This window comes from Ooceraea biroi, chromosome 14, assembly GCF_003672135.1.
Source record: "Ooceraea biroi isolate clonal line C1 chromosome 14, Obir_v5.4, whole genome shotgun sequence".
Taxonomy (NCBI): domain Eukaryota; kingdom Metazoa; phylum Arthropoda; class Insecta; order Hymenoptera; family Formicidae; genus Ooceraea; species Ooceraea biroi.
Window position 1 is genome coordinate 7,608,170 of NC_039519.1, and position 15,762 is coordinate 7,623,931.

General features: G+C 37.5%; 3 protein-coding genes across 4 annotated transcripts in view; all 3 read right to left on the reverse strand.

Moving 5' to 3' along the window:
* Window positions 1-15,762, reverse strand: part of LOC105283023 (longitudinals lacking protein) — a 103,767-nt gene that overhangs the window by 11,446 nt on the left and 76,559 nt on the right. The gene's annotated exons all lie outside the window — the stretch shown is intronic.
* On the reverse strand, window positions 1,057-4,257 carry LOC105283029 (zinc finger X-chromosomal protein-like). The gene is made up of 2 exons (XM_020032869.2): window positions 3,607-4,257; window positions 1,057-3,408 (listed from the first exon to the last, which is right to left on the reverse strand). Exons 1-2 carry the CDS (start codon window positions 3,620-3,622, stop codon window positions 3,035-3,037), a joined length of 390 nt encoding a protein of 129 aa, XP_019888428.1. The 5' UTR covers window positions 3,623-4,257; the 3' UTR covers window positions 1,057-3,034.
* On the reverse strand, window positions 9,193-10,546 carry LOC113563393 (longitudinals lacking protein, isoforms F/I/K/T-like). Its single transcript, XM_026975007.1, has 2 exons — window positions 10,228-10,546; window positions 9,193-10,158 (listed from the first exon to the last, which is right to left on the reverse strand). Exons 1-2 carry the CDS (start codon window positions 10,307-10,309, stop codon window positions 9,911-9,913), a joined length of 330 nt encoding a protein of 109 aa, XP_026830808.1. The 5' UTR covers window positions 10,310-10,546; the 3' UTR covers window positions 9,193-9,910.

Genomic DNA, 15,762 nt, shown 5'->3' on the forward strand with positions numbered 1-15,762 from the left:
CGCAGAGGAAATATTTATTATTCTTACAACAATCGTAATAACATATACATAATAACGTCCATAATAATTCAATCACACAAAGTGATTGACATCAATACGAGGCACCGCACGTAATAATCTTGTAAGCTTCGTTAAGACTTGAGATTAATGACCCAGACTCTTTCGGCAGGATGTTTCTTCCTGATGTGAGAATAAATTTGTGACGTCTGTTTGCTACGCAGTTCGCAATAAGGACACTTGAATCTGGGCTCGTGACCGCACTCGTATCTGTAGTGACGATTGCGATTGCTCTTCAGGGTGAAACCATGCAGGCACTTGGGACAATAGTAGAGGGTCTTCTGAGATTGATGAGGCGAACATTCGACAACCTCAACGCCCGGACCTACGAAGCTCATGAAGGAATCCATCATGAGAAGATCTGAAAACAAAAATTGATTTGTGAGGATCTTTATTCCGAGGTTGTTTCACTTGGTAGTATCTGAATTCCAGACGCGTCGATAAGCGTTTATCGTTAACTGCAGATAGAACAACAAACATTTTATTATCTCAAAAAAAGGAAAAAAAAAAACAAATGAAAGAGAGGGAGGGAGGAAGAAAAAGAAAGTCTAACGATTTCGATGAGAAACCTTCCTCAAGAATACTTATCACCGGTCCTGGAGAAAATTGACTCGTTAGACATCACGATACAAGAAAATCCAGCATGGACGCAAGCACACAAAAACAGATAGAGAATTGCATAGATTATTGTTTGTAATATTAGTCTCGTGACGCGCGAGAATGAAACGAATTGGTGAGAAATCTGATTGAGTGGATGTCAAGCACGTTCTTCACAGTTTCGGATGTGGATGAAAGACGGGACAGAGGTGTCCATCGTTAGTTTCAAACAAACAACACGCGCGTTAAATCGTGTAGATCTACTGTGCAGCTATGACAAATCGCAAGTAAGTTCTTGTGTTTCCAGATATGTTTAGTGGAAGCAACATGAAGGTTTAATCTAGGGAATGTCGAAGTCGAAGTCGAAGGGCGGGGATATCGAGAGAAAAGTACTGAAGCACATTTGGCAGGTGGGGTGTCCGAACATCAATTTATTTTTATTTTACACTTCCACAGCGATTTTATACGATTATAAAACGTATCGCGAGAAATCGCTAAGTTAATAAATCGACTGAGATGAAAATGCGTTGTATTCCTGATCGACGAAAAAACGCAGAGATACCTTGACGCACATTGTATAATAAAGTTTGGCGCGATGGATAATCGCTTACAATCGTCAATTCAGGAAATCGTCAAAATATCTCGAAATTAGTAAAACCCCTTGCTCGTGAAAACTCGAAACATCCTAAAGTTTCATATGCAGAGAACTTAAAGACCTAACGGAACGTACAAAGTACAACTTGATCTCTATCATGCGTTGACGGATCAACATGTTTAACACGTGTATTCGCATCGCGGCCGAGCGCGAACGCTCAATTATATGTATATACTTATATTGCTACACGATCAATAATTATATCACAGCAACAAAAACAGTCGGCCACTAACGTGTCTCTAAGGACTCTTCCGTTGCGCATACGCGAACAAATGCGAACGAAAGCGGGACAAGTGTATCGCGACAATCGAAACGCGGAAACTGATTCTATGACAACAGCAATGCCTCCACCACACGAAGAACAATGCTTCCATCTATTTCCGCGATGTTGATGGACAAATACATTCTATGTCTATTAAATGTCTTGAAGTGTGTGTATGTGTGTGTGTGTGTGTGTGTGTGTGTTGATGCGTCTTCGTGTGAGAACAAAATCACGAAGAAAGACAACGCGTGGTTCTAAATCGATCAATGAACAAAAGGTAACTATACGTTTGTTCCGACCGCTTGAAAACCCTGTTCTTTCAGACTTTCTGCTTCCGTTAGTAACAATTCAGTCTTCATGATGAACATCCGTAACTCGCGTAACGATCGCTTGGCGTAACGAGCGCTATAACAATTCCGATTCGTCGATTTTAAAAGCAACAACAATTCTTCACTAATGATAACGTATAATGATCGTTCCTTTCCTAGATCGTTCTCAGTCTCTCATTCAGCCTGATCGATCTTACTGTAGACGCACGCGAATGTTTCCTCGTGTCACATTGTCAACCTCACAACCTGAATTGTTAAAATTACATAGCTATACTTTAAAAAACATACGGTTCTCTTAAAGCTCCTAATAATCGAAAGATTGCTTATTCGATAGCGCGCGAATGCCAAAACTCCGAATGTGCTTGCACTAAGTGTTTCTTTTCCAAATAAGCCCTTGTCACACAAGGCTATGTGCCTAATATATTGATTGTATAACAGTTCCTAATTATTTCAACGATGTTATCACATCTTTCACATCGTGACGGCTCCGCGCGCCGGCTCTTTAACTGCTAAGCATGGAGATATTTCGTAACGTGTAAAGACGGAGAGAATATCTGACGGTAATACTGAGTCCCACTATTTCAGACGCTACGAATCTCGCACGGTTCGTCGTTTGTGCTTCTTCGATAGCGCATCTTACGACGAGATCAAGTATTGCGATATATATGAAACATCCGTCCGATATGAAGCGAGTTTGACAAGCGACACAAGGGAACCGCACAGTGTCTGTGAAATTCTTTAAAACAAGAAATAATAATAAATGTATTATCTCAATATATTAACATTTAAAAAATAAATAATAAATAATAAAAAATAATAAATAATAAATAGAAGCATTCATATATAACGCCATATTCATGCGAAATCAGTTGATGAAAGAATCGTGAAAAAGAAACGCATCCAGCTTCTTCCTTTTCTAATATTATACATACATAATATTATACATAAAAAATATTGCATTAGAATTCGAGCATATGAGATGAGATTACAATTTTGCAGACAATTGCAAACGTTCGCCCGACTCAGACACAAGTGTGATTCCCCGAGCGGTTGTCAATCGCATATTCGCTGCGGTGATCTGCTGTTCCAACAAGAGAGGCAACGCCTCCACGCACGGTCACAATGTTCATTTATTCATTGTTGATCCTTACAGCAATCCACAAAATTTTTTTGACCTGGATGTCTGCTTCTGATGTGGGACTTTACATTAGATGTCTGCTTGCTACGGAATTCGCAGTACGGGCACTTAAAGCGTGGTGCCTGGCCGCACTCATACCTGAAGTGCCTGGTTAAATTGCCCTTGACAGTGAAGCCGCGACCGCACTTGGGACATCTGAACGGCTTATTTTCGTCAAACATGCCCTTTGGATAAGCGCTTCTTACGCGGCTGTGGGAGTAGAAATCTGATCTCGAAACGGACGGGCAGCCCTGGCCAAACTCTCTGTTGTCCGTAAACTTGTAGAAGTGCAACAGCTTGTTTAGATCCAGTTCCGGGGCCGCATAGAATCCTGAAAGTTCAAAGTCGGCCGGTTAATCGAATCGTACTTAGCTCTATTCAAGTGGAAAGGTATGAGGAAGCCGAGTTCAAAAACCGAGAGAAAGAGCTTTTAGACTTCCTCCAGTCTGGATAACGGTTGGGTGGGTTTGCAAGGTTGATGTCTCATGCTTTGCTGTATTGTGTTAATGTAAAGGATACCTTTACGAACCGTGAAGCATCTTCATGACGAATTTGTTATTCAGCAACACGCCCGTCGCGCTATGAGCTATGGTGACGCAGAAGCACGGCGTGATTTTACGAAATGCTATTGAAATCTAAGTCGCTAGCCATGTGACCTTTATCTTTTACGAGAGAATCTATCTTTTACAGGAGTAACTAGAAATACTAATGGTTTCAAAAGTTGCGAGCCGATGGTATAATCTTCAGGAGATGAGAGATCCATCCTGCCCGCGGCTGATACGTGAACGCGAAAAGGGATGTAAAGAACAACGTTGAATCGCGTAAAGCTGCATATGTCTCAGCAGTAAACGCGATAAAAATACGATAAAACTTTATTTTACAAAATAACATACCTACAAGTGAATAATCTTATAAATTAAAAGCAACAATTTTTCTGAATCTCAAATTACAGTGTCAATTATGCCAGAGTTAAAATATATTCCGAAATGATCCTTGGCTTCGGTCTTGATTGGAGTCTTCATTTGAGTCTTCAATTGAGTCTTCATGCGGCAGAGGGTAATTTTTCACGAATATATTAGGTGCCTCTTTCAAATTCAAAGACTTTACAAATATATAGAATATGTATAAAAAAATACAATGCGCGTCTTACATTTTGTTAAAATTTATAGAGATTTAAAAATAATCGAAAAAGATTAAAGTAAATAATCTCAATAATTTTAAATAATTTCTATATATATATATAATTTATATAATAAATTTTATCAACATTTAAATATTGGCTTAATCAAGACAGTTTAAATGAAATAATTTTTTAAACATAAATTAATTTTTTTAAAGCAAACTAAAAGTATAGTAATTTTGTTTCACAAATATTTAAAAAAAAGTAATTTTTAACCATGAAAATCGTCAAGATCGTAGTGGAAAGCGATCCCAATGAAGAGGCAAAATTCACTTGAGTAGTTTGAGATCAGACGTGGAAAGGGAGATCTTCGTGCTCAAAGCTTCATGTCGAAGATAAAGACCTCCTCTTCCGGATGTTTCTTCCTAATGTGAGCGTAAACCGGCGAAGTCTGTTTGCTGCGAAGTCCACAGTAGGGACATTGAAACCTCGGCTCGTGACCACACTCATAGTTTACGTGGCGATCCTTATTCCTCTTCAAAGTAAACCCGCGTCCACATTTTTGGCACTGGAACGGCTTTGTTTTGTCAGCGTTGATCTTGTGCGTGCGTATCCTCGATGTCCTGGATGTTCCGGAATTGTGCTTGCTGGTCGTTCCAGGTCGATACTTGCAGATCATGTTCGGTCCGAACGGCGGCAACACGTGGAACCCTGAAACACGGAGACGAAGATGCTGAAGCGCATGCTCGAGCGCACGCGAGAGAGAGAAAGAGAGAAAATTTTTTTATGGCAACCATTGTCCATTCCGTTCTGGCTGCATCAGGTTCTCCAGCAAGCAGCGCAATAACGAAAATGATTAAATCTGAAAAATGCTTCTCGCGACGTGACTCTGCACATACTATGTATTACCATCATCCTCGTCTACACGTGTTATAAATCATTTATGCAAACTAAATGTATTGTACGATACTAAATGTTACCTCAAGAAATTATTAATCAATATATATATAATATATATATATATATTAAAATTATTTTATATATATATATATATATAACGATGGTTTGTAATATCAAAGTTAACTAATGTTATTCTTCATTTATTAACAAGCGGATTTACTGCAAGTAAAAGCGGTGACGATTTGCAATTGATTAAGGATCTGATTAACACATAGTCACATTTCTCAAGACCACCAAAAATGAAGTAATTGGGGAAGGAAATCGACGATTGTGTCACAGGACGGTATTGAGGTTCTCTACAAATGAACCACACATGAAGATCTAGCTGCACATTTTATTACACACAACAATCGATGAACGGTGAACCTCATCGCGGTCGGCAAAGAGTATTAAGCTTTCGATCGAAGAACATCGGTATGTGATCCGGGTGGTGCACGCGCAAATGGCGGATGATGTGTGCCTTCTGATAATTCTTTATTGGGCAATGAAAACACTCGAATCTCGGCGGTTGCTTGCACTGATATCGCAGATGCGCCAGCATAGATTTCTTCCACTTGTAGAGATTATGGCAACTTGGACATTCAAACATACCATACCGTCGATTGACAGTGCTCTCGACTGAGCATGGATAAACTGTTTCACCCTTCTTGTTGGGACGATTACCTGAAACCCATAAGGAAACGAGAGCGTTTTAGTGACAAGCCGGTCTACGGCTTCTCTCATAATTAAACGCGTCTCGCAAAGCGACTTCCGTATCGGCACTTTGTTCACATAGTAATACATTTAACAATATAAATCATACGAAAATCGTTCATATCGCTGTTATAAAGTTGAAAAGATAGTTGTCGACTACTCGCCAAGAACGACGAGTACCATCACCAGATACAGAGGTAAATGAAAAAAGAGAAAAAATTAGAAGGAATAGGAAAACATCTCGATGAAATAGTAATGTCTTTATTGGCACACGCGGCGCAATGTCACAAGATCGAACGTTTTATTATTATACATTCTTTTCATACGCACTAATAACTGTGTCAAAACTGTCAAATAGAATCAGTTTAAATCACGTGTCTTTTTAATTTTAATAAAAATTTGTAGATATAAATTAATAAAGATTGAAATTTATGTGTGTGAATATAGAAGACAACAACAATAATCAGGTAATTATATCCTTACACATTACTCTTATGTTAATGCAAGGTACACTTATGTTTTGTTGAGGAGCTCATAAAATACGGTTCAAAATATTTTATATAAATCATTGACTTAAAAATGAAAACACTGAAAACACTGTTAGAGAATTGTCATGAAATTAAATCTATTGTCATTGTGTAGAGAATTTCATGGTGTGAAACTTATTTGCATAGATATTATATTTATATAATCATATTTCTGTGAGTAAATAAAATATGCATTGGTTCTATAATGTCATCCATTTCACAACCATAATTTACAAACTTCATGAGGAATTATTTCAATTATTTCTCCAATTTTATTAAATAATGTCGGCTGAATAATCAGTTTATTTTACGAAGTCTGTGTCAATTATTGATATATTTAAATTCTGAGCAATCTTGATTCACATATCACATATATTTGTAAATTTGTAATTAATATAGAAATTACAAAATTATAATATATAGGATGGAAATTTTATACAATGTACTCCATATATAATATATTTTTCCCTATAAAATATTCAATAATAATTGTGGAGGGGCAATATAATTAAATATATTTAACAGCCCAATTTTAATTTTTCATCAACTAAGGAATGACTTAAATATAATCAATGAGTTAGGATATTTTTTACTATATTTACGTAAGCGATAGGCATTCTCAAACTATAGATTTCTTCGAAACGTTTCCAAATTGTTCTTAAAATGTATAAATTTATGTACATATATAAACCAAATAAATAAAAATATAAGGAATAGGCGCTTTTTATTCTGTATTACATTCCGTAAAAACGAAATTTTTAAATAATTATTGCAAGGAGCTCCAAAGTTCCTCGGCTTACATTGAATACTTAACATGTGAATATGAAAATATCCTTTCCACAAAAACATCAGGATGATTAACCCAGTGAAAACGGACTACAGTTTTGATGCTACGTTGATATTATTTTAATTAGGCCGTTTTCACTGGGAAAGATAGCGTTATTTGATATAATTGGGGAAACTTTAATCATTTCTATGTTCTTGCCAAGAGAGTCTTGCATTAGTGGCAATATCGACACAATAAAGCTCCTGGTCTGGATGAAACGTGCGTATGTGCGTCCACACGTGCGTTCGTTGCCGCAAATGGTGCTTGCAATATGGACATTCGAATCGCTGCGGTGTGCCGCATTCGTATCTGTAATGACGTGTCATGTGACTGCGGTGCTTGTAGCTGCGGTGGCACTTTGGACAGGGATGACGATAAGATGTGTTCTTGCGGCCGCAATCGGCGTTCCGTGAGTTCTGCAAGGTCCACTTCACGAAGAAATCTGGAAAAAGAATTCATATCGATTAGTTCGGCGAACGTGTCAACACAGTTTCTGGCGTTCGCCTTGATCGAGGACTTGACCGGCCGCCACAGAACGCAGCGGAAGGAAATTTAGCTTGAACATAAGAAAGTTACATTCAAGTACTTGATGATGTACTCCGTGTAATCTTGTTTCGCTGCTACTTGAACATATTATCAAAGGAGCATTGGAAAAATACAGCAACTGCAGGATTGTCACAACGTTGAGAAGAAATAAGTCACAAGATAAAGGGAATATTAGGAACAGGAGAGAATTACAATTCTGAAAGTAAAAATATTTCTATTATTATGAATGATATCGCACACATAAACATTTGATAAAATCAGAATTCTCATTAACATTTCAAAGCTAATTCGAAACTATATACATAAACTATATTCGCCGTATTAAATGACTTACTTATTACTGATAAATTGCAAGTAATTACATTTTGATATCTTGGATGTGATAAGATTGATCTTTCTTGAAGAAAGAGTATAGGAACATACTTTGGCATTGCAGAATAGTTTATAATAAACACTGAAAGAGAGAATAGCAAGTAGGTACCACAGTCTAACGAATATTTTGTTTATTATATAAATTTAATCAAAGTTAATAAATTAACAAGATATATATATATATAAAAGTTCGTATTGAAAGCAATCTTAAATTGCTATTCATTATCGCAAATAAAAACGATTATAATATTTTAATATGAATATTATTAAACCGAAAATAAAATGTCATGACATTCACTATGTTCAGAAATAATCAATAACCCGTTTAACTTTGTTCGTGAATAAATAAAGATCACAGATATTTAATCAATTAAAAGAATTAAATTAAAACGTCCTTTAACGCCTGAATATACTATCGTACTGGATAAAAAGAGTTTACGCTAAACTTTCTCCGTTTAGCGTCATCGTTATGAAAATTGCATACATGTCTTTATCGCGTATTAACATTTCGCAAATATCGAACGCACATTATCCTGAATCCTGAATCGATCTGTTCCAAAAGAACAGAATGGTAATTTGCTCGTTTATTTATTGTACATCAAAACCAACTTTAATCCTGCAGAATATCAAGGGCGTAGATTGGCCGGTTGTGATGATTACTCTTGATGTGCGAGTAGACGTGCGAGCGGTGCTTGCCAGCGTAGACACAGTGCGGACATTTAAAGCGCGGCGCCTTGCCACATTCGTACTCGAGGTGCCTCTGCAGTCCGCGATACCACATGTAGGTCTTGCGACATTTGGGGCACTCGAAGGTGCCACGCACGGAAGAATCCGATCCGATGCAGAATCGACGCCGACGACCGGTGATCGGTGGAGTGCCGCCGTAGCAGGTACTACTGTAGAGAGCTGTAAAGCACAAGTTTGTTTATCAGTCGACGGCGAGTCATCGCGAGGGACTGAATGGTAACACTTAAGAGTGATAATTTTTCAAATGGACACGCATGTCTCTTGTACGCTGCTTTTGTTACCCTCTTTCGTGAAGCAGCCGCTCTCTTTCTTTTTCTTTCTCACTCGCCGATTCCGCGTGACCATCTTTGTAGTAATTTTTACTCTGAAAAGATAATGAACGAGACAAGGAAAATATGGAATGTGTGTGGGTGTGTGTGTGTTTTATGTATGTGTATGCGTAAACTCTCGGACATTCACTAACGATAGATGAAATCTAAAGTAGAAAGGGATAAACTTAATGTGAACAGTTTTTGTGGAAGTATGAGAAATTCAACAAAGTTAACGCGAAGTTAACACGTGGAAAGATTTCGTTTATTTTTTCGCTCTTTTATTCGCTTTCGAGACTATAAGAAGTGACGGAGAAGAAAGACTAGTACATTCGTAGAAATACGATGTATACCACAGTTTGTTTTAACAGTAAACGCATTTCGAGTAAATTTGAAGCCAATTTCATATTATATCAGCTTCATATTGATACAGATCACGTAAAGTCTTAACACGGTGTTACTATGTATAGGCACAAAGATTAAAGTTACATTAAACGCTATCGCTTCCCGTCTGATCGTTTGTTACACTCTTCCCTGCTTTCTAAAGCGTGTGTAAAGCGACAGACAATGGAAGAGAACGAAAAGGCTACGCCATTACGTATTAAACTTCACAGACTAGATATCGACACCAATGACAGAGATTGATCTCGGACGGAAATATTCGATCCATCATGACACCACGCGAGAAGCGAAATCCCGTTGATGCTCTTGGTTTCCTTCTCGACGATGACCGCTTACGCGAAACAGGTGTCACTCCCGAGATCCACCGTCATCACGTGCATCCTGGGATGTATTGCGCGCACATGATTGTAAATGACCGAGCGATACTTGGCTCGTTGACTGCAATATGGACACTTGAAACGCGGTGATCTGCCGCAGCCATACTTCTCATGCCTCTTGAGATCCCTGCTGTTGACATATCGTCTGTCGCAGCGTATGCAGATGAACCGTTTACGTCGGAGAATACATCCGTCAGCGGCATCTGAAATCGAGATGACCATCAGGATTAAAAGAGGAAGGCGAGCTTGCGACGCAAAGCACGGAAACTCGCCTATGAATTCACATCGGTCGGGATAAACCCCCTTCGTGCTCCATCCCTCCCCCTCCCTCGCCATTCGACCCTTCGACTCCATCTATTCCATGAAATCGTGGATCGGAGAGCGTTCCACGATAATTCGATTCAAACTACTTTATTGAGCTTTCCTTCGTACAGCGACGGTTTTCACGTCCTGCATTATCCAAACGGTAACACAAGTGGATGCAAGGATACAAATAGAAATGAAATTGGAATGATGACGAACGACAATGTTTAGTCGATATTAAGAGGATATGTCGAAAGTGTGTGTAACGCTCTCTTCTCGGTTATTCAATACAATCGCCTGAAGCACAGTGCCTGGCCGGGGTGATACTTTCGGATGTGCGCGTAAATGTTCTGCGTGAATTTGGACGGTTTGTCACAGTACGGGCACTGGTACTTGGGTGCCATGCCGCATTCGTGGCGCAGATGCCGCGTCATGTTCTTCTTCAGAGTAAAGCCGCGGCTGCAGCGCGGACAGTAGTGACTCTTGTTTACGGAATATACTTTGCGCCGTTTCCTCGCGGCATTCTGACGTGCACCTGAAAAATTCGAAGAATAGATTAGCGACGGCGGAGAAACGACAATTCGCACGTTGAGTTTGCATTTGCGATTGCAAACGATGGGTCCGTAGATTCGCCGAGGGAATGTCAGAAGAATAGGATTAATGTAACAACGAATGCTTTAACTTTAAGTCAAATAAAATATCTCGCAAAGCTTTTCACGAAAAGATATAACTTCAGTCGATAACTTCAAGCGAGAACAATCAATGCGAATACGCAACTGGAAAGAAGAAATGTGTCCCACGCACGAAATCTTTCATTTGTGGGTCGCGGGACAACATCGATTGTCCTCGTTCTTTCTTCGATATCGTTATATCACAACAAATGTGGCACAAGACAAATTATGATAACACATCATAATCGAAAAACAAAGGCAGATAGAAGTCATACGATTTATTTTGCACGAGACTCAAAGCTCGAATCAATCAACATTCACAATATACGGTACACAGCAAAACCGCAATGCGGCAAAATCACATGTGGATGATCGCTTTATTGGTCTCCACTCGAGTTCCATTCCACACAGAGCCAATTGTCCAATTTTGTGCCTGCGATAACAATGCATGCGAGTGTTTCATGTTAAAGTTTACAAGTAAAAATTCAAAGGAAATACGTCGTGGTACGCGTAGAGCCATAATTTTCAATATATCTCCTGATATATCTATCATATTAATGTTGTAATGATGTACATTTTCCCAAGTAACGACGGATGACGTATCCTAACATGCTTAACTCAACAAACGGAAGATGTATACGAACCCTGAGGTGCTAATAACAGTAACTGAAACTCAAAAGTATATAATGCATATATCTTATTAAGGTTTCTTTTACAAGCAACTTCCATAGACAGATTATTTTAAATCTCTTGTCGAACAGCACTTAGCGAACGGGTCAATCGCTTTCGAGATAAAGACCTGGATAGAAATGTTTTGACATCAAAATTGTATAGAACATCGGTGTCTCCCAATCTGAAAATGCGAAAACATATATGTGATATAATAAAACAGCTTGGAATAAAGTTGGAACCTAAAATGCATAAATTAAATTTTTGTTTAACTAAAAGGGTATTCATTAATGGAATCGAGCAATTTGATTAGGATATTTTAAATTGCGCGAACAAAAGCAATGTGATGGGTTCGTTCAAAACATTTTGTTAACACTAAGTGGATGGTTTGGATGCCAACGTCTAATGTGTCTGTAAACGTTCGAAGACGAATTATCCTTTTTTTGACAGTAAGGACACGCGTATCGCGGCATTTGACCGCATTTATGCCTAATCAGATCCCACATCCTCCGGAAACCTGCGTTGCACTTCGGGCAGATATAGCTGCTCACTGACGTTAAGTTGCTCCAATCCGACAGGTGTACATCTGAAAGCAAACAGAACGTTAATACTGAAAACAGCGACCTTTCCCGTTGCTTTTTGCGACAAAGTGCGACGCAAAATAAATACGCTTTTGAAGAGATTGAACGACATCGTAACGCAACTAAGCGACACGATTTTCAGCAGCAGCTTATTGTCTTACTTAATTTATGTTCAATATATTCAAGATCTTATTTTTGCAATTTCCTTATTACATATTCCTTAGTGTGCGCAAGAAATATTTATTATATGATTCATTACCGCATAAATATTATATGAAAATAAAAAATCGACACCGCTTAGTACGCTTTGATGTCTCTTAGGTCTTATTTAAGTTTTTTAGCAAAGAATATCAAAAAAGAATGACAAGAATTACATTGAATGCATGTAAACTACAGGCACGCAACATTCGTGTGTGAGTGTATCTTGAAAGGTAACAAAGCGCGATTATCTTCTTTTTCACTCATGTTATCTTGAAGAAACAAAGTAACGTGCAATAAATATGAATTTTATTTAATATATGTACATATACTTATGCTGCAGTCCATATTACACGCTCATACAAACTTCAAACAATTTTGAACAATGTAGAAACAAGAAATTATTTGTATGAAACGATCGTCTTAATATACAGAGTTAAGTTAATACAATCATTACATTTATGTTTAAGCATATAAATCAAATTTAAAAATGACAATGTTTTACTTAACGCAAGTTTGTTTTTAAATAAAATTTATATAAAAAGACAAGAAAATATTAATTTCACTATGTGAAAATAATCATGCAATGTAATTATTTCACGCGATTGCAAACGTTACACATAATCGCAGTTAATTTTTACGTTGATTGTTTCGTCATTTTACTTTATTTGAAGGATATATTAAATTAATATAGCATAAATGGCATATTTTACACACGTTATCAAACTGCTCGTTTCTAAAGAAATAATCCATCTACTTTTCTCGCGCGTAAAATACAGATAAAAACGTATTTTTGACCATATATTTTTTTCCTTCAAGTCATATGTTTTGCAAGTCTTACATAAGTAGGAACTACAATTGCAAAAATGAACTATTAATATGTACTTTTATATAAATTCACACAATTGAGATCTAAAAGGGACACAAGATATAATAAATAGGGACAAATAATCGCAAATGTGAACAGTTTCTTTCATTATAAAATAATGTGTTAATTATGAAATTTTGTATTGCTGACTTAAGATCGGAAATATTAATGCTATATATAAAGAATACCATGTTGTAAAACAAAAGTTAATATAAAATGATCGAAATAAGGAAGGTTCCTTTTTTCCTCGTCTTTTTTTCAGATTCGAGGATAATTCAGAAAGTAATGAACAAACGTGCATGACGAAAATCGATCAGGACGCCTATCACAGAAGACACCTTATAGTTCGGACCTTGCTCCGGGCGATTTTCACTTTTTCCCCAAGTTTAAACAGTTTCTGGAAAACGTTTTAGATGACGAATTGCAGCTTGCGATCAACAATTGGTTAAATGAACTGACGGTGGACGACTATAACAACGGGATTTTAAAACTCGTGCACAGATATGATAAATGCTTAAATGAAATGAAGGAGATAATTGTGGAGAAATAGAATAAGGTACTGTTGCGAGTGTAAAAAAATATAAAACTATACAATGTTTTCTTAATTTTTTAAAGCTACACGACTTTTACTTTCTGGATTACCCTCATACTTGCATTACGAAACAAACAAATCTTTTAAATTCAATCCACGCAAGTTAAGACGACTGTCCGATGGTGGACGGGGAATCACGGAAGGAAGAGATAGAGGAACGAGCTGACTCCAATTTATCCACGTAAACTGGATTTCCATCGTGCCGCATTCTAATGTGCTTGTAAATATTCGACGAGCATTTGTCCCTCTTGTTGCAATAAGGGCACTTGAACCTCGGCTCCTTCCCGCAGTCATACTTCATATGAGTCTTCAGCGTCTTCTTGTACGTGTAGCCAGCATTGCATCTAGGACAATGATACGCCATCTTGCCTGACTGCCAAAACGGACCGTTTTCGTGCTTGACTTCGTTTTGGCCAGCACCATAATTTGCCCGGAAAATGTCCAGTATACCGGCATCGTATGGCTGCAGAAATCGTCCTACAAGCAGGAAGAAGGAGAGCTACGATTAGTCGTGCTCGCGAAATGCGGTACTAGTCAAAGTGACTTTGTCAGAACGAAAAAGACAGGAAACATAAACAGGAAACATGACAAAAGAAAAATGAGTGTACAAAGATTACGAACAAAAGACTCTTAGGTGTCTTCATGATTGCGCGAGGACGAAGTGAAGAGATAAGAAACGACAAAGTGAAAAGTCAAATCCGCCGATTCACCAAGCGGACAAGTAGAACAAAGGATGTTTTGAGGAAAAAAGGAGACAATATCGTAATATTAGCGATCTTATCGTAACACCGTGAATCGCGCTCTATATCCACCAGAAGACACCGCAAGCAAGCCTTTGCTTGATGAAACAGATGGATTGGGATTCTCCATTGTAGATTTCTGATGTTCATAGCTCTGGTGCTCCTTGACAACACCGTTAGTTCACATAGCTAAACAATGCGGAGATTACGAAGTAGCACAGATTGAAGTTGACAACTCATTCGATTGGCATATCCCTCTCGAGATAGAATACCATTTATTTCTCGCGCAAGACATCGGCTCGGACATTATGAAACGTTCACGGTTTAGTATAGTCGATACGCCTGGATTTTGCTGCCTTTGTGGTACATTCTGATGTGCCTGTAGGTGTTGGAGGACTTCCTGTCTTTCTTCTCGCAATAAGGACACTGGAACCTGGGCTCCTTCCCGCACTCGTACCTGTAATGCGTCAGCATGTTGCCCTTTTTGCTAAAGGAGCTGCAGCATCTCGGACAGGAATATCTCTGATTATGTCCCTTGTGTTCCGTAACTCGATGACTCCTACGAAACACTGAAAAAAGAAATAGACAGAGATTGTGATCAAGATCAATATTTAAGATTGTAATGATGTTGAAATTTTAGATAAGTAATAAGAAACGTCGAGATGAGATCAAAACTAAGTTCCATTTTCACATTCAATATGTTCATAAAGTTAATACACAAATATGTTTAATGCGTACACTAATGCGTACTTTTATCAATCCAAACACATCGAAATCAATTAAAGAGAAATTATTTAGAAAAAAGAGTTGCATCTTGTATAATTTAAAAATTAGTACATTTGATCATTATATTTATTAAACAATTTTTATTCCGTTCTGCAATCTCTCAACGAACGAAACAGGAATTTTGTCGTCCTAAACTGTAAAATTATATATATAATAAATTATATATATGTAATGTTCTTAATTTGGTGAGTAATTATAATATAAAAGAGAAACATTTACATACAATTACACTGAATTTTAATTAATAATTTAATCGGAACTAGCTCTTAAACATAACTAAATATCAATTATGATCAATTATGAAGAAAAGTGATATAGGAAGAAACAATTAAAGATTCGTTAATCTGATCTAGAATTTAATTTTCTGGAGAAATTTCTAATTGGTCAAAACTGCTGTTA